The 22,907-nt window shown below is 47.4% G+C and overlaps 1 protein-coding gene across 2 annotated transcripts; it reads left to right on the plus strand.

Annotated features, from left to right (window-relative positions):
- Nucleotides 1-5,961: 5,961 nt before the first annotated feature.
- On the plus strand, nt 5,962-22,895 carry PHC1 (polyhomeotic homolog 1). 2 transcript variants are annotated; one of them, XM_041414216.1, is made up of 16 exons: nt 5,962-6,002; nt 9,829-9,990; nt 10,590-10,700; nt 11,885-11,962; nt 12,449-12,490; nt 12,699-12,848; nt 13,741-13,896; nt 14,824-15,322; nt 15,639-16,402; nt 18,014-18,161; nt 18,254-18,462; nt 19,051-19,165; nt 19,750-19,858; nt 20,534-20,684; nt 21,205-21,436; nt 21,727-22,895. In XM_041414216.1, exons 2-16 carry the CDS (start codon nt 9,877-9,879, stop codon nt 21,879-21,881), a joined length of 3,033 nt encoding a protein of 1,010 aa, XP_041270150.1. In that variant the 5' UTR covers nt 5,962-6,002; nt 9,829-9,876; the 3' UTR covers nt 21,882-22,895. The 2 variants fall into 2 exon arrangements, with proteins under 2 accessions (XP_041270150.1, XP_041270151.1); XM_041414217.1 differs by having other exon boundaries at nt 5,984-6,002; nt 9,834-9,990.
- The last annotated feature ends 12 nt before the right edge of the window (nt 22,896-22,907 follow it).

Raw genomic sequence — 22,907 nt, forward strand, 5'->3', positions numbered from 1 at the left:
CTGCAGCCTGAGTTTCCTGCCTGCATAGGGAAAACTTCATTGCTCCAGCTCTCCTCTTCCCTGCTGTGTTGGGAACACCCTGTTTCCTTTGTCCTATGTTTCTACGTGAAAACTGGCTTAATACTCATTAGTTTGGGAGCAGGTGAAATAAAGTATGTGGAACCTGGAAAGAAGGCAGTGACTTGACAGTTGATGAAGACTTCAGTGCATGAAAAAGAGGGAAACACTGTGCATGTTGCGATTACATACTTTGCGTTTGGTCACCATAGTGATTTAAATCTTTCTCCTCCCCATCTCTGAGCTCCCTTTTCAATTCAATTAACTCAATAGTTGATCTGCAACCAAACTCCATGCAAAAAAAACCCCTGAATTTTAAACCCTGGTCTGGTTTACTACCTGACCCTGTGAGTCATTTTTCTGTCACAACTGAAGAGAGATAGCAGACAAGGGAATGCTGTGGAAGAAATACTTTACCAGTTTATTCAGACAGAAAAGAACTGTACAGCAAAATCTTATGAAGGGAGGGCATGAACCAAAATAACACTCACTGCACATTCACTGCATGTTTAGACTCTGACAACACCTAGTCCCATCCTGTCAAGACATCAACCCAAATGACTAATCCTTACCTGTGGCACTACTTAAAAAAGACAACAATCTAAGGAGTTTCAGGATGCAGCACAAGCAACAAGACAGCAGAGTGTATGCAGATGGCCATCGGGATTTGCAGTGCCATGAGGGAGATAGCACTCATAAAAAGGGGAACACTGGATAAGAAAAAATCTTATCTTAATCTGGGTACTAGTTTTACAGAACTGATTGCCAAAAGAGAAATTACCAGGACAGTCATACCAAAAATTTGAAGTAAGGGATGAAGTCAACAAGCCCAGGGGCAATGGAAAAGAAGTCAACAAGATAAGCTTCTAAACAGGAAGTACTTTGGGAGAAAAAAAAAGGGGGAAAAGGAACATAAAGTGAAGCAGGTCATGTGACAAGGATTGCTTGTGTTGTCCCTATGTAGTAGCCCTTTGCCTGATCAACTGAGCTTGCAAAAGGACAACAAATATATATTTTTTTTCTCTGACCATTCAGAACAATTGGTCCATAAAGTGAGCAGAACCAGCCCTTCCACACGGGGACAAAAGGAAAATAAAAGTCTCACAGCAGTGCTTAACGAGCATTTAGGGGGGGGGGTAGAAAACCTGAGGAACCAAGTGACACTTTCTGTGAACAGCTGATGCAAAAAGAAGACAGGGTTGAGTTCAAGGAAGCAAAAATATGAAGGGTCAAGCCTCCAAGGATTGTAGGAGTCAACAATGTTCTATGGTGCTCTGCAAAGGGAGCAAAGCAAGACCTGTTGCCTCTCCTGGTTGCCTTCCGGGCAAGTCTCTTTCTCTGGATATTTGGGCTGGACTGGAAGAGCTTTGGGGTCAAAGCCCCCTGATCTGCTGAATTTCAGATAGGGAGGTTGTAAATAAAACCTGAAGCCTGTAACCCAACATGCTCATTGTGTCCATAAGCCAGGCTCTCCCATCTCTAAATGGACATGTGCCAAGGGTCTGCTTCACAGCTCATGGGATCAGATTGCCACAAAATTAGATCCCAATAGAAGCAGCCCACCAAGATCCCTCTGCTTCTGAAGACAGGATGTCTTGGCACCTTGTACCTGCGTGGAGCAGCTAAGTGAGAAAAACAAGTTTGTGAAATATGAATACAAGCAGGTTATTTCCAGGCTGTGGTTTCAAATCAGATAGATGTTATTCAGCTGCAGATGAGGGGTGAGGAAGCTGGCAAAGCAGAGAGCTGAAAAAAAGCTGCTGTGTGGCAAGCTCCCATAAGATAGGAATGTACAGGAGAAGTCAGTGAGGTCTGCCTCTTGAATTAAATATTAGGGAATGCAATAAGTGGCTAGTCTGTGCTGAATGGGCAATCTGATGCTTGCTTAGTTCTGTGGCTTTTGAAAAGTGCTCTCTGTCCTTGGTGACATCCATAGGAAATACCTTCCAGAGCAAGAAAGGAACCTTTGTAATGTGTAAGCAAAAGGTAGGGCTGGTGGCCAGGAGACTTCCTTCCATCACCTCTCTACAAGCAGCTGTGTGGTCTTGGTTGCCCAAATAGTCTGGGGGCAACTGGAAAATTCCCTACAAAGTTTTGCTGATTTAATCTGTAAAAAAAAAAAAAGGTCCAGAAAAGCATAGTGTATGCAGCAGCTAACAGGCAATCTGGTCACCAGCATCTCAGTCAGCAAGGGATTTTTCTGCAAAGAGAAGCTTTTAAAAGGAGTGGGAAGTAAGCCCCGTGAAAGGAGGATGACTGTAAGCACACAAGATGGCTCCAAATGGATTCTGACCTTGTTACGGCACTATTTTAAAAATAAATGGCATATTAAAAATCTGTAGGTGAAAAAGGTAGTCTGTACAATGAGCAGTCCACCACAAGAGGCAGGGTGTTCCTTCTGAGATACCTGAAGGTGATGGTCTCACTTCCAGGCTGAAGTGAGTAAATGGGGGTAGAAAAGGGAAAAAAGACCAATGCAGTTGCACAGACTACATGTCTATTTATATGCCTGTACTATAAGAATCTGTACGGCACAGTACGCAAGCTCATGTTTATGCTACGTGCTGTTTATTCACCTGTGTATAAGGTTCATTTATTACCACTGTCTTCTTGATAAATTGGAAAAAAAAACCTCTTGAGCTCAGAAGGTGCACTTTTCCTTCAGAGCCACTGAGTGTCACCATCGCTCCGTGGCTTGCTCTGCAAGACGCCGTTTCTCCAGGGAATAAACCTCCTTTTTAAAAATGGGCTGGAAGGGGGGGGGAGGAATTCGAAAGAAAATGTGCTGCTTCTTCCCAGAGCTGCGAAGAGCTGCACCTAAAACGTGAGCTATCTACGCAATGAATTCTGCCTCATGTGTAGGCAAAGCATTTGACAGGTTTCCTGCCAGACCCCCTAAACCAGGCTTACAATTCGCAGCATGATCCTCAGTGACAACAGTTACGGGACTGAACAAGTGCTTTATCGGGAGACACCAAAAAGGCTGGGATCTCACCATCTGGGAAGCAGAATAGACATTGGCCAGGTGCACCTGCTTTCCCTGAAAGTATTAAGGGCAGCTGAACCTGGTGGACTGAAAGGTCCAGGGGCTTCCTTTTTTTCCTGGGTCAGTGGAGGTGAATGAGAGCTTTCTTGTTTCACACCCCAGCAGTAGCAGAGTGGTGTGCCAGACCACAAAAGACTTGTACACATAGGTTAATCTGACGGGAGACAATACTTCAGCCGTATGAGCACAGTGTCACTGGCCTGATCCTGTTCCTAAGGACCAGCACTCAGAGAAATGCATTTTCATAGGTCTCAGGTTTTTGGCCCTATAAACTTTTCATTCTACTTGCTGATTAGACAGACCTCATGCACAAAACAAAGAGCACAATAACACGGGAAACAATTAAAATAATTTATTAAAAATGTAATGCAGGCTCCGGTGATCAGATACGCATCTTGTGCAGACAAACATACCGATTGCATTTGACTGGCTTTGTTTATACCTACTTTCTCTCCATTTGATCCACCTTGATCCTACCATTTCCCTGCTTGTGATTTTTACCCCAAGCATATCAGTGCAGTTTTGAAAACCCTAAAATTCTCTTTATCGGTCTCAACATCCCCCCACAGCTGCTAACTACTCCCCCTCGTAAGTCCTAAAGCCTCTTTATTGCAGTATTTTCCCCTAGTCGTATTGCAGTAACTGCCCTTCGTTTGCATACATTCCAGAGTTTCCTCCTTTGAATCCACTTCAGTGGGTTTTGCAAGTGGGACAAATGGCTTAGTCGTTCATCCAGTTGTTGGGGCTTTTAGGCGTGGTTGATTCACAGGGATTACTCTTTGCTGGGTTTCCTGCCTTGTCATTGTTTCTTTGTTCGCTGTCTGAGCTTTTGTTTTGAATAACCTTAAATATCTCCTTGAAAATCAGCCAGACGGTTTTCCATCTGAATTGAAAAAGAACCCTCAGCATTTAGAGCAAGTATGTTTGGTAACAGCCCAAATGCCCTCCTGTACGGTGTGTTTTGCTGCTTTTTAGGCAGCAGCAAATATTATTCTGCGATTCTAAGTAAATGGGAATTCACTGCAATTCATAATGGGAATATTTTTTCCTGTTAACTGATAGCCCAGCACTGTCATTACAGAGCCAGATGCAACTTTCTTGCAACATGAAGGTCAAAGATGCCATTTGCAGGAGTATTTATGGTGCTTATAGCCTCAGTGGTGCTCGAGCTTCTGCACCTTGTACATGTGGATGGAGCGTGACGCATTCCTGTTTGTCTTTTGCTGCATCCCACTTGTCCTTGATGCACGGGATGGCATTCTGAAAGGAAACTCATCAGCTCTCATCAAGACGAGCCACTGGCCTGACCCGATGGGCATTTATTTTCCTAGAAACAAATATGTTGATCGTAAAATCATAGAATGCTTTGAGTTGCAAGGGACATTAAAGATCATCTACTTCCAAACCAAGAGGGCATGGGCAGAGACACCATCCGCTAGACCGGATTGATCAAAGTCCCATCCAAACTGGACTCAAACACTTCCAGGGATGGGGCATACACAGCTTCTCTGGGCCACTTGTGCCAGTGCCTCAGTACCCTCACAGGAAAGAATTTCTTCCTAATAGTTAATCTAAACCTGCTCCTCTTCCTTTTGGAGCCATTGCCCCTTGTCCAGTCACTGCACGCATACATATTTCCTCTCCACTTACCATCTAAAGATGACAACATTACGGTTAAAAATTCATAAGTTTGCCATAGTCAACCACTCATACCCTAAACCAGCCAACTGACAGGCAACAAACTGATGCTCTTTTGAGAGTAATCAAGAGAAGCAAGGTCCAAGTGCCTGCACAGTGCAGCTTCTCTTCTAAAAGCTGCCAGCGAGCTCTGGCACTGTGGCTTTTTATGCTGTTCATGCAAGTTTCTACTGTGCACCTCTACGTGTGTATTCATATAGAAGGCAGAAAGCCTCCTGCTGTGATCCTGTTCACCAAAGCTTGTTGCAGGTACCAACACAAACAGTAAACAACCTACATTCTTCTCCCAGGCAGCTGAGGAGAGGACATAGTCTTTAGCTGCTGTGCCAGGGGATGTGTAGGCTGGACAACAGGAGGAATTTCTTCATAGAAAGGGTGATTCGACATTGGAATGGGCTGCCCAGGGAGGTGGTGGAGTCACCGTTCCTGGAGGCGTTTAAGGAAAGATTGGATGTGGCACTCAGTGCCGTGGTCTATTGCCATGGTGGTGTTCGGTCACAGGTTGGACTCAGTGATCTCAGAGGTCTTTTCCAGCCGAACTGATCCTGTGATACGTGAACCGACTAACACGTAACAAGGCTGATCAGTCTGCAGAAGGACGGACGGTAAAGCGAGACCCGGCAGAGGGGACACCCGGCAGAGGGGACACCCTCTCAGGCTGGCGAAGAGCGCTGTGCGCCCGCCGAGCAGCCGGGCTGTGACTCTCATCAGCACCGAGATGCCCCGGTGCCAGCCCCGCAGGCCCAGCAGGCAGCAGCGGGCGAGGAGCGGGGCCGGGCCGGGCCGGGCGCTGCTCCCGCCGCCGCCGCCGGACCGCGGGCTCCGCTCCGTCACCCGGGCAACGGGCAAGCGGCGCCCAGGGAGGGCACCACGTGCCCGGAAGCGCCTCGAGGGAGGAAGTGACGGAGCGCCGGGGGAGCCCCAGAGGCCGAGATTTAAAAAAAAAGAAAAAAAAAAAAAAAAAAAAAAAAAAAAAAAAAAAAAAAAAAAAGAAAAAAAACCCAACAAAAAAATTCAAAACAAGGAAAGGAAGCAAGGGATTAAAAAAGAGGGATACGGGGGGAGGGGCGGGCGGAGCGGACGCGGGTTCCGCCCCTTCGGGGCCGCCCCACCAGACCGCGGCACCGCCGGAGCCGCCGCCAGGTCCCGCCCCCGGCGGGGGGCGGCGGAGCGGAGCGGGGCAGAGCCACGGCGGCTGCAGGTGAGGCGGGGCCCGGGGCGCGGGCGGCCGCGGCGGGGAGAGTTCCCCGGGGCCGGCGCGGGATGGAAGTTGACAGCGGCGGCGGAGCAGCCATTGTCTGCCCGGCCCGGCCCCGGGCAGCTCCCCCGCGCAGCCCCGCTCCCTCCCCCGGGCAGCCGCCGCCCGGCTCCGGGCATCCTGCGGCGCATCCCGCCTCCCGCCGCGGCGGGGCTGCGGGCACGGCACGGGCGGGCAGGGCGCCCGCACGCCGTGTCGGATGAACTTTGCTGCCGGAGTTGCCGGCGGCCTGGGTGGCTGCCGCCGCGCTGTCCCCTTCCATCCTCCCCTCCTTCCATCCTTCCTTCCCTCCCTCGCTCCCGCCGCCGGCCGGGCGAGGCGCTCGGCGGGGAAAGGCGGTCTGGGCACCGAGGGTGGGGACCAGGTGGTGCGAGGGTCCTGCAGTGCTGGAGCGTCGCGCCCGCCGCTGCTTCCAGAGCATCCCAGAGCAGAGCCAGCTTGTCCCGGCAGTCCCACACCTCTGCTTATGTGGCTTGGAAACTGTTGTGGAAACATATAGTAGCAGCAGCGAATATGCTGTACTACGGGGTGCTAGCTTTGCTTCTCCAAACGCGTGGTGTAAACCCGTGTAAATCTTACGTGTTTCCTAACTTAGCTTCTCAAGGATGAAGTGACAGAACCACTTAGGAAAGTTAGAAAATGTTATGCAGGCAGCAGTCATGTCCCGGGGGAATGGATGGGGTGAGCAAGTAAAACTTTTCAACCTCCTACCTAGTGCTTAGTGATAAGAGTATTGTTTGGCTTGACTTTTGTCTGCCCTGTGCTTGAGAAAGGTCAGGAACTTGTAGGTGGGCCACCTGTGGTGTTCTCGGTGTGTGCTGAGATCAGCAAGTGTGGGTTAGGCTCTGGAGTGGCCCATGTTCTCATGCTTGTATGCTGCCTGCGCCCGTTTTCTCCCTTCTCCTTCCCGTCCTTGTTGCTGTGTGGTCATTCCTGCCATGGTGCTAAAAAGCTTTTGTATCCTTCTGTATCTGCCTTTTGGGGATACAGTTCTAGCTATTGTTCAAAGGTTAATTTCCAGTAGTGACCACGTTGTTAACTGTGTGTTGGTTTTCCTTTTTTGGTTTGTTTGTTTGGAAAATCCATGGTTTAATAATTTTTAGTAGGTTATCCATCTCACGGAGCAGCTAGCTGAGTCAAGTGATTTGATAGCCCAGTGATCACCAGGTTTTTGTAAGAGGAAAGTGCTTGGGGATTGGAGTTGGAGGAGGGGAGAGTGTGTAATTCTCCTGTTTGGGGATTGGAGTTGGAGGAGGGGAGAGTGTGTAATTCTCGTGTTTTGTGTGGAAATGGGCTGTGTTTGGATCGGATTACACTAGCATGGAGCTGCATCCTTAGATGAACTTGCTTGGGGAAGTGCTGTGCCTTTTCACTTTTGTGTTTGGAAAGAGTTTTGCTGGATAACTCTCTTTGCTGTAAGTGACTTGAAATTCTTACTGCCCTTCTGCAAAGCAAGTGTATGGTTCTCTGTCCACGCCTCCAAAAGGCCTTCTGTCTACAGAGAGACCAAAATTTTTCTATGTCTCATGCCAGAGGTGTTTCAGTAAGATTCTCTTTATGCTAGGACCTGATTTTAATAAGATCTAGATCAATATGGGACTCTCAAAAATGCTGGAAATCTTAGGAATCCGTGGTGCTGCTTCCTGAGGAAACACAGATTGACTGGTGGAGCAGAGCACCAAGGCAGGAGCTTGGCTTCTCCTGGTGAAGCTGTTGAGGGCAAGGGTGTTTGCTGTAGCTAAAGTGAACATCAGTTACATCCTTTCCTCTCTCACGGGCACTTGAGGCATCACAAGTAAGGTAATTTAACCTAGTGATCTGGCAGAAAATAGGATTTTAGGGTACCTTTTCTGCAGCTACCAAGTTGATCTAATGAGCCCCAGAAGGTGAAGGAGGAGGATCTGCATTGGGAAGTTGAGGTGGGCAAGGGAACATAAATTGTCTCGTAATGGCATCTGAGCTACTGGAGAACTTGGTGCAGTGTGTATAGCTTCATGTGCATTTTAACCCCACTCAAAGTACTTTATCCACCACCGTTTCATTTTTTCAAAAAGTCTGTATTCTCTCCATTCTCACTGTTTATTTTCAGGCTTCACTTCATTTTTCCTCTTGGGTGAAGATCTTTAAGGCAGTTGCTTCTCCAAGAGCTTTTATATTCTAGGTAGGTTTATTGACAAGCTGTTTCTAGCCGAAATAGGGTTGTGCCTGAAGACAGCAATGGCCAGTTAGGAGGAGATGTGTCTCAGTTGAGGAGAAGGTGGCCACTGCTGAAGCAGTGCAGGAAGTCAGTTTTGCATCAGCAGGGAGATGCCTGGGCAGGGCTTGAGGGCAGAGGTGAAGATGTATTTGGAAGACCAGACTGGACCAGCAGCACTCTGCTTGCCAGTTAAAGAATTTTCAGATTTTGAGGAGCAGCAGTTCCCTGATTTAGCCACCCATCCTCTGCAGAGTTAATGCTGTTGTCCTACTTTAAAGTCATGTGCTGCCCTTAGCACCATTTCAGAATTTAAAAAGTTGTCTGGCTGAGAGTATTGTTGCGCCCCCTTTTCTGCTGCACAGGTCTGTTTGCTTATACATCAGGAAAATGTTTGGTGAAGGTTGTAAAGCTCAGAATCTCTGGATTTAAAAAGGGGTAGGTACAGGGGCTGTGCTGGTGCTCTGGCTCCTGGAAGCTCATTTACAGGTCTCATTTAGAGGTCTCAGATATGCTACAGAAGAACCAGCTGGTACTTTGGAAACAAATAGGCTGTCTTGGTGACAATAAGACTTAACCAGAAAAAAATTTAAAAATCTTACGTGGAGTTTTAACCTTCTGAACAGTCAGGCTGGTTTTCCTTTGTTCCAGTGGAATTCTGTTTCAATTTTTCTCCCTTTTCTGACTCTAGCCCCTCCTGCTCCCTGTGTTGCTCATGTTTCTTGCTGCAGGAAACACCCTGATCATCTCAATGTGCTACTCTTTTGCTAAGCACTCTCTTCAGTCTCGCTTCTCTTCCTCTTACCTGATGAAAGCCTTCTCGAGTCCTTTCTCAGTGCTGCAATTCACTGCAATTCATCCTGCTGCTGGAAGGTCTCCCTGGTTCTGTGTGACCTCTTCAGCAGCTTTTGCCTCACAAGTGTTGCCAGTGAACACTTCATCCACTCTGCTTCTGACTCTGTTTCTCCTGAAAGGAACTTGCCACCACATACCAGCTTCTAATCTAATATTCAAGTTAAGATCTGTTGCGAGCAACAAGTAGCTGGAAAGTTCGTGTGATCAGAAGAAGAAAGAGTTGAGGACTGAGGGCTAAACTGAGAGAAAGAGGGACTCGGTGTCAGTAGGGCATTGGAGCTGAGGGACTGGAGGAAGAGAGGGTCAGAAATTGCCAAAGTGCATTGGAGGACTGGAAGCACAGTGCAATTTGCCTCAGTTTGCTAGTCTCTATTGAAAGGAGAGGCGGTCAGGTCTGTAACCAGAATTGTTTCAGTGAGCTGCAGCTGCTTCTTCATTCCACTACCTTTTTAAAAGTTCAGGATACTGCAGCTTGCAACTATAGCATGGCAATAAAAGTATGAGAATATGCACATTATGTTTCTGATGGTCGTAATAAAAGATTTAAACTGTGAGTAAGATTTCTGGGTGATTTTAGAACCCCAGCTTCTCTGCTACATTCTTTGCTTCAAAGATTTGCAAGGAGACTGGTATTGAAATATTGTAGTACAAAAGCTGTGTAATGTAGTGAAATACAGTTTGGTTCTTTCTGCAGCCTGACTTAGTTTCCAATTCTTTCAGTGTAGATCTGGAGTCCATCTCAGCCTGAGCTCCTGGGATCCTGTCGCCATGGAGACCGAAAGTGAGCAGAACTCCAACTCCACCAGCGGGAGCTCCAGTTCTGGAGGAAGCACCCGGCCTCAGATCTCGCAGATGTCTCTCTATGAGCGACAGGCAGTACAGGTGAGACATGGCTGTGCTCTGGGATGGCAGTGCATCACTGGAAGGTGGTGGTGAGCCCTTTTGTGTTCCTCTGCGTTGTTGTGTGTCAAGGTGGGACCCTGCTTAGAGGACTGTCATCTTTTCAGATTTAGAAATTCTTATGCTAGGCCTGATGTTTAGTTCTTGTAGCCTGAGGCTTCATGTTTTATAGGTTACTCCTTCGTTGTCTGGCCTCCTAGATTTAATCTGTACTGTGATCCAACAGATTGGTTTTGGCATGCTGTTCTACAGCAAACCAGTTTACCATCTCAGTTCCTCTATGCCTTCCATACGCAAATTGTACAGGAGCACCTGTCTGCCTGTGTGAGCATGCACATCCCCAGATTCCTGAAGTTTATTAAAATCTTGCAAGTGTGATTCCCACTGTCCTGGAATACACCTGTGATTCATTGTGTCACCAAATTGGTAACTGTACCATGGATTTGCATGTGCTAATCTGGTGCCTGCTTCTTCATGTGCTCTAGGGATGTTCTCATGGCTTGCTTGCTTTGTCACTGCTCTCTTCAATCACATTTCAGTGGCATGCAGTTTTTGCCAATTGGGTTTTCTTCTTTATCTAGGCCCTGCAGGCACTCCAGAGACAGCCCAATGCAGCCCAGTACTTCCATCAGTTCATGCTCCAGCAGCAGTTTAACAGTGCCCAACTTCACAGCCTGGCTGCTGTCCAGCAGGTGAGTTGCCAAGAAGCAGAAGGAAAGGAGTTGGATCATTCTCTGGGGAAGATCCAGAGGTTGTGTTTTTATCCAGTGCCTTGTGCACCGAGTCATCCTGATCCCTGATGAGACAATGAGTTCCTAAACACATTGTTGTTTAGAGTTAATACAAACAGCCAGTCAACTGGAAGCCTGAAGCAAGGATTAATTTATTTTTTTGTCTACAGAGCAGGGGAAGATAAAATTTGGCATCACCATCAAGGAACTTGCACTTCAGAGGCCTATTACTACCCCCTGCACCTTCTTTAACTAAAAGATGGGTGGTTAAATCAGCAGCGGATGCAGTAGTGCTTAAAAACTATTAAAGGGATCAGTGGGTAGTTGCTTCTGTGAGAATAAACATTTGTGTTTGCATGAAGTTTTAGGCAGTGTTCTCTGAAATTTCTGTCTTGGAACTTAGTAGCCATGTTTTCTTTACCAGCAGGAGGGTAAGCCTGTCCAACCAGGAGGCTGTCTCTAATTGACACATATGCAGATAAATATAAATAAATATATTTTATAATATATAAATGTTGAGTGGGGTTTTTTTCTTTATCAACTTTGCTCACCTACTAGACTTAAATCATCAGTTCAAAATGGATTATGTGTGACATGAATACGTTATTTTTGTGTAACAATACCTCAGTAGCTGTACTCCTTGGCAGTTAGTCCAGGATGTCATTGTTCTCAAAATCCCTGACTTCAGTCTTATAGTATAGAAGAAATAGAATCCTCCCCTCAGTTTTGCACAAATCTTAGTTACAAAACTAACTAAACTCATTCAGGGGAATTCCCCTGGCATCAGAGAGGGGGAAATAAATCTATCAATATTTATGTTCTTCCACAAACCATATGCTCTCTAATCTGAATTTTGTTGCTTGAAGTGCTATCACTGCATTGCTACTAAGCTGCCTAATTAGCCCAACAAATTGCTAATATTGTGGGGAACGTCTGGGTGTTAACAGTGGATTCCAGCAGGGGGGTGAGGGTTGCAGTGTGTAGTATGACAGGCTGGGCAAGAGTAGTGCATGCACCCATGGGTGGAAGGACCAGAGGTCATACACTCTGAGGGTAAGGGACTAGGTGTTCTAACAGAGCCAAGTAATTGGGCTGGATTGAAAAGTTTGTTCAGGCACTCATTTCTCTGCCAATCTCTCCTGCAGGCTACAATTGCAGCCAGTAGACAGGCCAGCTCCCCCAACACTAGCACCTCGCAACAGACCACCACCACCCAGGCTTCTGTAAGTAAAACTGCTCCCTCACATACATCAAAACGTCCCTCCCCACCTTGTTCTGGCTCCTCCTTGTCTTTTAGGATGCACACAGCTTCTAAGAATCCTGGGAATCAACAAGATGCAGACAGCTTTGAGGATTTGGGATGCTGTTGTTATTGATGGGGCTTGAAGAAACCAGATAAGGTTTTTGGGTGGGTGATGCCTCTTAGCTGGAAAAGTAGACATGGATCTCTGTTTGCTGAGGCTTTGGGGATACATTATCATGGATTAGCAAAGGATCAGGACTTGTAAGAAGGAGGAGTCGCGAGTAGCTTTTGTTTTAGGTGGAGCAGTAGTTTGTTGAATGAGAGGATGTCTGGTTTTGTAGCGAGTGTCGAGGAGCTTGGATTTGCTCAGAGAGTAGATGAGTTGGTAGAGAAGGTTTTGTGGGTTTTTTGCCTTTACTTGGGAGGCTGGAGGAAATGATGTATTTTTTTGGATCTCTTATTGCAGTTGCATGCTAACAGTGATTCTCAAGCTCAGCATACAAATGAGGTCAGTATCCAGGGCTCTGGCTAATGTAGATTGTGTAGCCTGTAGGACAAGCCCTCTAAGAGAAGAACTTTCTTCTTCTTGGTCCCCTGTGGGATACAGGAAAAAACTGTAAAATATCTGTTCTGACTGTACCCCACTAAGTGTACTTGTGCTTATTTCCTGGCCTGCATCACTTCATATGTAATTTGAAGCTTTTTTCTCTTCTAAGATCAACCTTGCCACCACCTCAGCTGCTCAGCTGATCAGTCGGTCCCAGAGCGTGAGCTCCCCGAGCGCCACCACGCTGACGCAGTCTGTGCTCCTCGGGAACACCACCTCACCACCTCTCAACCAGTCACAGGCACAGATGTACCTGCGGGTAAGAGATGTGCATCAAAATGTGCCTGGCCATGAGCCCACTTAGCAGCCACTGCAGAGTTTCACTGCTTGCATTTACCAACGCCTGCAGACTAACCTAGCTTTAAGGATGTTGCTGTATGTGTTAAAATTGCATGGGGAAGCTCTCATCCCTGAAACCACAAGTTTGATTCTGGGCTCAGCCTTCGAGAATGTAAACAATGTGTCTCTACTCTGCATAGATGTTAAAGGTTCTATAGCACTTGTCACTAGAGTGTAAATGTGAAATACATGTCCTAGACTTGAATGTAGCTCACAGAAATAAAGCTGCTCTTCCGGTTCAGTGCTGGAACAGATACATAGTAAATTACTCTTCCACTGCTTGCTCAGCTCAGGGATGTAAGTCAGAATTCAAGTAAGCCTAGACAAATAAATCAATGTGAACAAATGTCATCCTTTTAATTGCTTTGAAGTGCAGCTAGGTAGAAAGCATTAGGTTTGACTGTAGTCAAGTCTGGGGTTTGGGTACCTACTTGCAAAATATTTTCTGTTTTCCAGTTGACTTCAGGTACAGATTGTAATCCCCTTCTTTTCAAGCAGCACTAATCTTGGATGTATGTTTTGTATCACTGTTGTTTGACCAGTTCTAGATACACAGCCTTGGGCAGTCTGTGGGAGCTAGCCCAGGCCTATGTTAGATAGAAGAGTGCTTGTTTCCATAAGGAACCTGTTCCCAGTTTTCCTGCTTCGGAGGGTTATGTTCAGTGTTACAGTGCAGGGAGGGTTGGTGGTTTTGTAATGTGTGACATTGCAGCCTAGTGTTCCTTTATGATCTGTTTGCTTGTGGTTTTTTTGTCTTCCTTTCTCTCTTCTGCCTCCATTCCTTTCACTGCACATCACCTGATCCTCAACAGCCGCAGCTGGGGAACCTGTTGCAGGTGAACCGGACCTTGGGCCGCAATGTGCCTCTCGCCTCCCAGCTCATCCTGATGCCCAATGGGGCTGTGGCTGCTGTCCAGCAGGAGGTACCACCCACTCAGTCTCCTGGGGTCCACGCAGACACAGACCAGGTCAGTGACCCTCCTCCCTTTCCCCTGCTTCTGCCACACCACACCACGCTCTGGGCTTTGTCTCAAGCTGTCCCTGTATAGCAGATTAGAGCTATTTTATCCCCAGCCCTTGTCCCTGTGCAGGCAGGAGATTTTGCCACCATGTTTTCATGTTTGCTTTCTGCCTCCAGAGATTAAATTAATTTCTGCTTAAAAGTTCTGAGGTGAGCACAGGCTGGATCAATCCCATCTTCACAGTTTCTTTGTTGTGATTGTGTGAAAAGAACTCTTGTGTTCTACATACAGTTTTCAGTCACACTGCAATTAAGTCTTTGCCTGAGGTAGTATTCCTTCATCCGGTTGGTTCATTGTTGTAAAGATGCCAAGGACTTGTCTTATGCAATTTTTTTTGAAGAAAAGTCAGCTGTGATCAAGTTTTGGAGATAATGTGGCATTTGGAGTGGAAGTAAATACAGAGGATGGCGGCACCAAAATGCAGAGTAAAATTGAAAAGGGTGTGGGCCACAAGTAGATCTGTGGCCTGGGGCAGGCAGGTGGCACAAAAATTGAAAATGAATGACTGGTCTTTAAAGGGGTAACTCAGTGCTTCTAGAGCTGTGCTGAACTACCCATGGCAGGGTATGGCAGGCAGGTCTGAAGTCTGTCCCGTGCCCTGGAGAAAGACCATGTCCCCAGATTTTGTTCACAAAGTGCCATGAGATCTTTAATTTCCATCAGAGATTGGGCAGGAGAGAGTTCAGGATAATGTGCTTCTTGGGGAGGGCCGTGCTGAGCTCTGCCCTGCAGTGTTAGCAGCTCCTCACATGAGACCTGAGGCATCAACTCAGCCTGCATCCCAGCAGAGTGTGTTGCTTACATGTACTGTCACACTCCTGGCAAGTACCACATATAAAGCACATGGATTCTGTTTGGTGTGTGTGTCTCTAGGTGCAGAACTTGGCTGTGAGGAGCCAGCAGACCTCTGCCACTAATGCCCAGCTCCAAGGCTCTGCTCAGAAGACAGCCCTGCCAGGAAGCTCCCAGGCTTCGGGCTTACCGCAGGCCACCAGCACGGGCCAGACCATGGCGGTGGCCCAGGCCTCCTCCAGCGGGGCAGGCCAGTCCCTCAACCTGAGCCAGGGAGCTGCGGGCAGCAATGGTGTCTCCGGGGGTGTGGTGGCCAGCGCTGGGAGCCAGCCCCCGATGGGACTGAGCCAGAGCTCCTCAGCAGGTGCCACTGGCAGTTGCCAGAGGAAGGGCACCGGCGTGGTTCAGCCGTTGCCGGTGGCGGCTGCCCAGGCCGTGACTGTCAGCCAGGGGAGCCAGACGGAGACGGAGAATGCAGCTGCAAAGAAGGGTGACACAGACAGTGCTGGACAGCAAACGGTGGGCATGAACCTCACCAGGACCGCTACACCAGCACCCAGCCAGACGCTGATCAGCTCAGGTAAAAAACTCATCTATTTTTTTCTCTTCAAAGTCATTGGGCCTTCACAAGAATGACATTCAGAAGCCTGGTGATAAAAGGTTTTCCAACACATCTCCCAACTTTGGTCCTCCTAGAGACTTGTCTCAAGGGTTTATCCCTTTCTATTAGCACAATAAGTTGATTTAATCCCTCATGTCCTCTGCAAGTAAGCTGTCAATTATTTTGGAGTTTACTGTCTCAAACTAGTGCAGTGGCTGCCTTATTTTTGTTGTTGTTCCCAGCTGCACTGTTGCTAACTTTTGTGCTCTGTTTTTCTTACTCTGTTTTTGTATAGCAACATATACGCAGATCCAGCCACACTCACTGATCCAACAGCAGCAGCAGATCCATCTGCAGAAGCAGGTGGTGATCCAGCAGCAGATAGCCATTCATCACCAGCAGCAGTTCCAGCACCGCCAGTCCCAGCTCCTCCACACAGCCACCCATCTCCAACTGGCTCAACAGCAGCAACAGCAGCAAGCAGCATCTCTGACCCAGCAGCAGCAGCAGCAAGCTCAGCCTCCGCAGCAGCAGGCTCCCCCTCAAAACCAGCAGCAGGCACAGACCCTTGTGGTGCAGCCTATGTTGCAGTCCCAGCCACCGCATTTGCAGCTCCAGCAGGACAGTCCGTGCCAGCCAGCCACCAAGTCACCCGTTCCTATCCAGTCAAAATCTCTGGTCACCCCCATCAAACCCTCTCAGCTTGGGCCTGCCAAAATGTCAGCCACACAGCAGCCTCCGCCACACATCCCAGTGCAGGTAGTGGGCACTCGGCAGCAGGGCTCAGGCCAAGCCCAAGCGCTGGGCTTGGCTCAGATTGCTGCAGCGGTGCCAACGTCCCGGGGAATGCCAGCTGTAGTCCAGCCTGTTTCCCAAACCCATGCTGCTTCCCCATCATCGTCTTCAGCTCCAGCATCCTCACAGGAAGCTCCCCCTCTCACCACAGGGGTGAATTTGGCACAAGTTCAAGGCACAGCCCACATGGTGAAGAGCCCAGCTTCCTCTCCAGTTGTGGCTCAGATGCCAGCAGCATTCTACATGCAGTCTGTCCAGTTGCCAGTAAGTGATACCATTGAGAAGGAGAATAGCATATGGATTCTCTTTGTTCATTCCTAGGACACCAATCGCAGTCCAGGCCCAGGTCAGTGGGATGGGATGGGTAAGGGGTTTGGGGAAAGGGATGTGGAGACTTTTTTACCCTCAAAAACACTAATTCCAATCCAACCCCTGGGGTTACTGACTACAAGCATTTCTCTTCCACATTTTCATTCAAAGGCTTGCATGAAGTTGATAGATGAGACTCAGAGCCTGCCCCAGCTGGGGTGGGTGTCCACATCACATACTGAGTATCCCATTTTACAATGGGGTTTGGTTCGTCTTGTCTGGCTGCTGGATGACCACCAAGTTGCTGCTCCATCACTCTCCCTTCACAACATGAGAGGAGGAGAAAAATACAGTGAAAAGCTTGTGGGTTGAGATAAGGATATGGAGATCACTTTCCAATGACCATCATGGGCAAAATAAACTCAGTTTGTGGAAATAATTTATTTTACTGCCAATTTAGTATAGGATAATTGAAAATAAGCACAAATGCAAAAAACACCTCCCCCTCTTCACAGGCTCAGCTTCACTCCTGACTCCTCTACCTCCTCCCCCTGAACGGTTCAGGAGGACAAGAAATGGGATCTGTGGTCAGCTCATAAGGTTTTGTCTCTCCCTCATGCTTTTCCCTTGCTTTAGCATGGGGGAATCCCTCCCATGGGATACAGTCCTTCATAAAGTCCTTCTCCAGTGTGGGTCTTCCCCACAGGCTGCAGATTTTCATTAACTGTTCCAGTGTGGATATTTCTGGGTTACAGATTCCTTGGTGTGTGGTACCAGCCACTGACTCTAGGCCTCAGAGGATTCCCTAGCAACAGGCTATGCAGAGGAAAGCTCAAATTCCATAGGCCTTGTCCATGCTGTTGTGAATTGTGCAGCTAGGGCCCACCTAAATCCCTAAGACAACAGCACTTTGCCAGCTCAGATCATTGAATCATAAATAACTGGAGTTAAAAAGAATCCTGAAGATCATGTAATTGCAGCACCCCTGCCATGGGCAGGGACACCTTTCAGTGGACTAGGTTGCTCCATCCGACCTTGACCTCCTTAGCCAGTTGCTGAGACTCTTTCTAAATTCTGTCTGCTTCTTCAGGAAGGTGTCACAGGATTTGTCTTGATTTTTAGAGCAGGGGGTCAGTTCTGCTCCTGGTGAGTGTGTGTCCCCTACTCTTTCGGCTTTTTCATTGAAAATTAACTGATTTATCCAAAAAAACTGTTTGGAAACTGCTGGGTGAATGCCATTCCATTTCTTCCTGCAATAATCCTTTGAGGTTCACACAGTGTCTTGGTCTTATACCAGTGTATCAGCATGACTTGGGACATCAGATCCTAGTCTGTGGCATAGTAGTGAGTGTCCTCAAGCTTTGTTCCTTCCTAGGCAAATGCTCCCACGTAGAGGTAAGTACTGAGGGAGCTAGAGGTGTCTCCAGAAGAAACCACCAGGCTGGAAATCAAATATGGTTGAGTGGGATGCTTTTTTTTTCTTTTTTTTTTTTTTTTTTTGGATCTGGCTTGTTCTTTGCTTTGGAGCTTTTCTGTCTGTTTACATGTTCTGCTTTATTCATGCAGGGCAAATCTCAGACCTTGGCAGTAAAGCGCAAGGCAGAGTCAGAGGAAGAGAAGGAGGAGCCAGCCAGTGTCACCATACTCCTGCCTGCCAGGTCCTCTCCTGTAACAGACAGCCCCAAAAACATGGAGGAGAAGAGTGCCCTTGGAGGTGAGGTACAAAGGAGAGCTCTGCTTGTGTGTGCTAATGACCTGAAGTAGGTAGAGCAAAGTTAGCTCACTCCTGTGCTGTTAACTTTCCAGATAATTCTGATACCGCTGCCATTGCAACCCCAAATGCCACGTCAAGTGAAGGAGTCTCAGCCACCCCCACCTCTGCTTCCACCCCAAACTTGGCATTGATGTCACGTCAGATGGGAGACTCCAAACCTCCTCAAGCCATCGTCAAGCCCCAGATCCTCACACACATCATTGAAGGCTTTGTCATCCAGGAGGGAGCAGAGCCCTTTCCAGTAGGGATTTTTTTGTTGTGGGGGAAGAGGTGTAGCACTTTCTTGGGAGGGTGGTGGGCTTCCATCTTTGCATAGGAGTATCTTTCCCCATGTTCCAATTCTACATTTTTAGCCTGAGACACAGACAGTAAAGAGGAAGGGAAGGGAGGGCGGTGTCATAAATGAAGCAAGGCATTAAGAGATGTCATTAAAGAGAAGGGGTTTGAAGGAGTAAAACAAGTGCTGCAGCAACTGCTTACTCCAGTTGTCACCAAAGCAATAATTAATGCAAGAATTGTAAGGAGGCCCTCCTCTCTGTGAGGGAAAGATGCATTTTGAACAGGCAGCAAGTAAAGTTGAAGTAAAGAAAGGGAAATAGAGTTACATGGAATTGGACATTGTTCAAGACAGATAGTGCTTGGGAATCTTTAAATGAACAACAAAGTCTGTGAGTCAGGAAGCAGTAATGACTTTTTTCAGCATCTCTGCTTCCCTGTTAGGCAGAGAGATTCTTCTGAGTTGAATTTTGAGGTGCACATACCTTGGCAGAGGGTGGTGGACACAGGGAATCCTTTACTAGTGGGTCCAACTCATTTTCTCCCTATCCAGGTGGGTTGTTCTCAGCTACTGAAAGAATCTGAGAAACCACTGCAGGGAGAGGCTCCTTCTGGTCAGAATGAAAACCTGTCCAGCAATTCTCTGGGAGAGGATAGTGCTTCCATGGGTGAGTTTCAGTACCAGGAGGACTAGCTAGTGTTGCTGAAAGTTTCTGCTCTGTATTACTAGCTTAATGCAATATGGACTTGTATCTCTTCCTGCCAGCTCCTTAGAGATTTGACCTATGAAACCAGGATGTTGCTTTTTTTGAGCACCAGAAGACTGACAATGCTTTTTTTGTTGTGAATATAATTTAACACTTCCTGTGTCAGTAGTAAGCAGGAGATGCTGAACTGTACCTGTCTTTAATGACTGTAGGCTGTGAAGGATGTGTGGACAGAGCAGAGTGATGGAGATTTCCTCCACAGCCTTGTAGGATGTGAGGAATATGCTGGTTTTTGTTTGTTCCATTAAGTGATACTGACCAGGACAAAAACACTGCTCTGTTTGATATCCTGGGGTCCTAATTAGCAGAGCTTTTGCTTTTCTTTTCCCAGTTGCTTCCCCAAGCTAACTGCTTACTAGAGTCAGTAGAAAATAGTGCTTGGCGTCTGTCTGCTCAGAAGAAGAGCAGTGGAATGGGGAATCATTGGGTGTGTGATATGCTTCAGTTCAGATCGCCAACTGGTGTGTGTCTCTGTATCTTGCTAGAGCTTGACAAGAAGGCAAACTTGTTGAAGTGTGAATATTGTGGGAAGTATGCCCCAGCAAGCCAGTTCCGTGGCTCCAAGAGGTTTTGTTCCATGACCTGTGCTAAAAGGTAATAAGGAATATTACATCTTGCTGTTATCTGTGGCTACATGTTTGCTGGAACTGGGCATGTGTCCCTTCTGCAAGTAGTGTACCACCTTTCAGTACATCTGATCCTCCCTCTGTGGCATGCACTGGCCACAGAGATCCTTTACCACTCTAAATGATTTGTAAATGCTTCTAGGTCTGCAGGGGTGGATGTGATGCTGAGTATAAACAGGATTTCTGGCTTGCTCAGAAAATGTACTGGGATGGGGAAAATTCTGGGGCGGTAAAGAACCTCTCTTCAGAGAAACGTACATTTGACTGACTAAATAAATGCATACTGGTAGCTGTCTCATGCATTGGTACTAGACAAAGACACAAGGGAGCATTGGGGAAAAAACTGGGGAAAAGTTAGACTAGTCATTGTTGCCTCTTGTTGATAGCAGAGTGCTTGTTGTGGGTCTTTTTTCCCTTAGGGGAATTACTTAATTGACCCTTCAGATGTTAGATGGAGACTCTGGTGTCTAAATATTGCTTGTGTCAGAAGTCTGGAGTGGCTCCTTCCAAGGGGAAGTCTTAGAAGGAGGAGGAACAGAACTTGATGGTAAAGAGGAGTCTTATCCCCATCTAGAGCAAGGAGAAGTAGTTGGTTTAGATACTTGCTGCTTGCTAACTGCTGATGTGCTTCTGCTTACTTGAGGTACAATGTCAGCTGCAGCCATCAGTTTCGGCTGCAGAGAAAGAAGATGAAGGAATTCCAGGAAGCCAACTATGCCCGTGTGCGCCGACGGGGACCACGGCGCAGCAGCTCCGAAATCGCTCGAACGAAGATCCAGGGCAAGCGCCACAGGGTAAGGACACACACCTGTCAAGGCAGGTCTGTGTAGGGTTTGTCCCTTCTGGCTGTACCACTTTGTCACAGTGGATGCAGTCGTGCAGGATGTGCCATGCTGACACAGTTGTTACACAAGGCACGGGGAGCTGCTCTAATCCCTCATGGACTGCAGGAAGTGTATTCACGTTTGTACTTGTTCTGTGCGCTCTGTGTTCGCTCCCGTGTGCATCTTGAAGGTCTCAGTGAGTGAGACCAGCTGACAGCCTTGGCAGAAAACAATCCACTTTCCCCATTTGATTAGCAGTCTGTCACATGAATTACTTGAATTGGGCAATAGATGAGTTGAATGAGCCTCAGTTCTGATGTGAGGAAGAGAGGGAGCTCTTGTGTCAGCTGCCCCTGTACCAACAGCCTGGGACAGTTGTTCCAGACTGTTGGGACAACTTCTGCTGCTCCCAATGTCTTGTTTTGCAGCTTGTAATTGTGAGTTTCTTATAAAACCCCTTTTATTTGTTTTCTTTCCTCTGGGCTTGTAGGGCCAGGAAGACTCGAGTCGAGGCTCTGATAACTCCAGCTATGATGAAGCTTTGTCCCCTACATCTCCAGGACCCCTGTCAGTAAGGGCCAGTCATGGAGAGAGGGACCTGGCAAACTCTAATATGGCCCCCCCTGCCCCAGATCTACATGGCATCAATCCAGTCTTCCTGTCCAGCAATCCTAGTCGTTGGAGTGTGGAGGAAGTGTACGAGTTCATTGCGTCATTGCAAGGTGAAGTTAAGATCCTCTCCTGCACTCCTGTGATCCAGTAGCATGGGGAGATGGGGCTCAGTGGTGCCTACTGCTTTTGAACATGTTTCTGAATTGGAGTAGATCATAGAGATGGATTCTCAAGATTTATTTCTCAAGTAGCCTGTGTGTTCAAGGAGACTGTGGACTAGAGTGGGGAAAGGGGTTGGTTAGAGTCTTAGCTTGCTTTTCTGTACCTGCCAGAGATGTGGGAGGAATGAGGGGAGTGCCCAATGCACATGTATTACTGCTTTTTTTTCTTTGCTTCACAGGGTGCCAGGAAATTGCTGAGGAATTTCGGTCACAGGAAATTGATGGTCAGGCCCTGTTGCTTCTGAAGGAGGAACATCTCATGAGTGCCATGAACATCAAGCTGGGACCAGCTCTCAAGATCTGTGCCAAGATCAATGTCCTCAAGGAGACTTAAGAACTCTGAAGCCAGAGGTCTCACTTTTGCTCTGACCCCAGGGCAGCTGCCAGTTTTGGAGCATCCTGCTGGGGCAGGGAAGAATGGGACAGTCCCCTGTGGTCTTGCATTCAAGAAGAATGAGGAGGAATTTAACTGATTGAAACTGCCAGGCACAAGCCCATCTCTTGGTCTCTCAATGGTGCTACAAGGTTGAGGAAAACTGCCACCTGGGGCCTTTAAACAACTTTCCTTCTTCCTGATTTTGAATATGCCTCCCCTGTATACACCACATAAAGATGTTAAGGGGATCTCTTTCTGTCTTGAAAGACTTCTGAAAGGGAATTGCCCTCAACCCTTTCTGCCACAGCAGATCTGCTAGATCTTAGCTTTGAATATCATTGCCAGAACACAAGGCATAGGAAGAGCTGGCCCCACATGGACAGTGGGAGCACCGGTGCTTGGGGCTTTTCTGAAGGGGAAATAGCACATTGCAAGTGTCAGAGGTGACAAACAAGAATTTGAGTAAAAGGGGCTGCTGCTATTCCACTCTTAAAAATACCTAGGCTGCTCATGAACTGGGTTTAATAGCCATTCCAGCATGCATACCAAACTTGAAGGCCTGTGGCAATAGGAGCTGTCTTGTCTTCACTCTGCATGTCTACAGGAGACAGTAAAGCTAAAGTGTTGTGGCAGCTATTCACTCCAGGTGCTCCTCTCAGAACCAGTCAGAGGATTTTTCATGAGTACTTATGACAAAATGATGGGAAACTCAAAGGGGAGGGGATTGTTTTACATTAGGGAACCTTGCAGCACGAGGTCTGTCTTCCCATTGTGTTAGAGTATAATTTACAGATCCAAAGCAGTCTCCAGAAGCACCAAGGCTTTTAATTAAATGGGCTGGGGTTTTGTTTTGTGTGTTTTCTTACCAGTTTGTATTCTTTCCTTTTTGTGTCTGTCTTTGTTATCCTCAGGAGAGCTTACAGGACAAAATTTAGGCTGACAGGATTGTACTGCTTGCCTCAGGCGTTCTGGTTTTTTATTTTT

Source organism: Onychostruthus taczanowskii, unplaced genomic scaffold, assembly GCF_017590055.1.
Source record: "Onychostruthus taczanowskii isolate IOZ18803 unplaced genomic scaffold, ASM1759005v1 scaffold44, whole genome shotgun sequence".
NCBI classification, from domain to species: domain Eukaryota; kingdom Metazoa; phylum Chordata; class Aves; order Passeriformes; family Passeridae; genus Onychostruthus; species Onychostruthus taczanowskii.

Excerpts from the sequence above, each read along its gene's own strand:
- PHC1 (XM_041414216.1), top strand. The coding sequence starts at position 9,877 with ATGGAGACCGAAAGTGAGCAGAACTCCAACTCCACCAGCGGGAGCTCC. Across the intron at positions 12,849-13,740 it reads AGGCACAGATGTACCTGCGG|CCGCAGCTGGGGAACCTGTT; the intron begins GTAAGAGATGTG and ends GATCCTCAACAG. Across the intron at positions 19,166-19,749 it reads AGAGGATAGTGCTTCCATGG|AGCTTGACAAGAAGGCAAAC; the intron begins GTGAGTTTCAGT and ends GTATCTTGCTAG.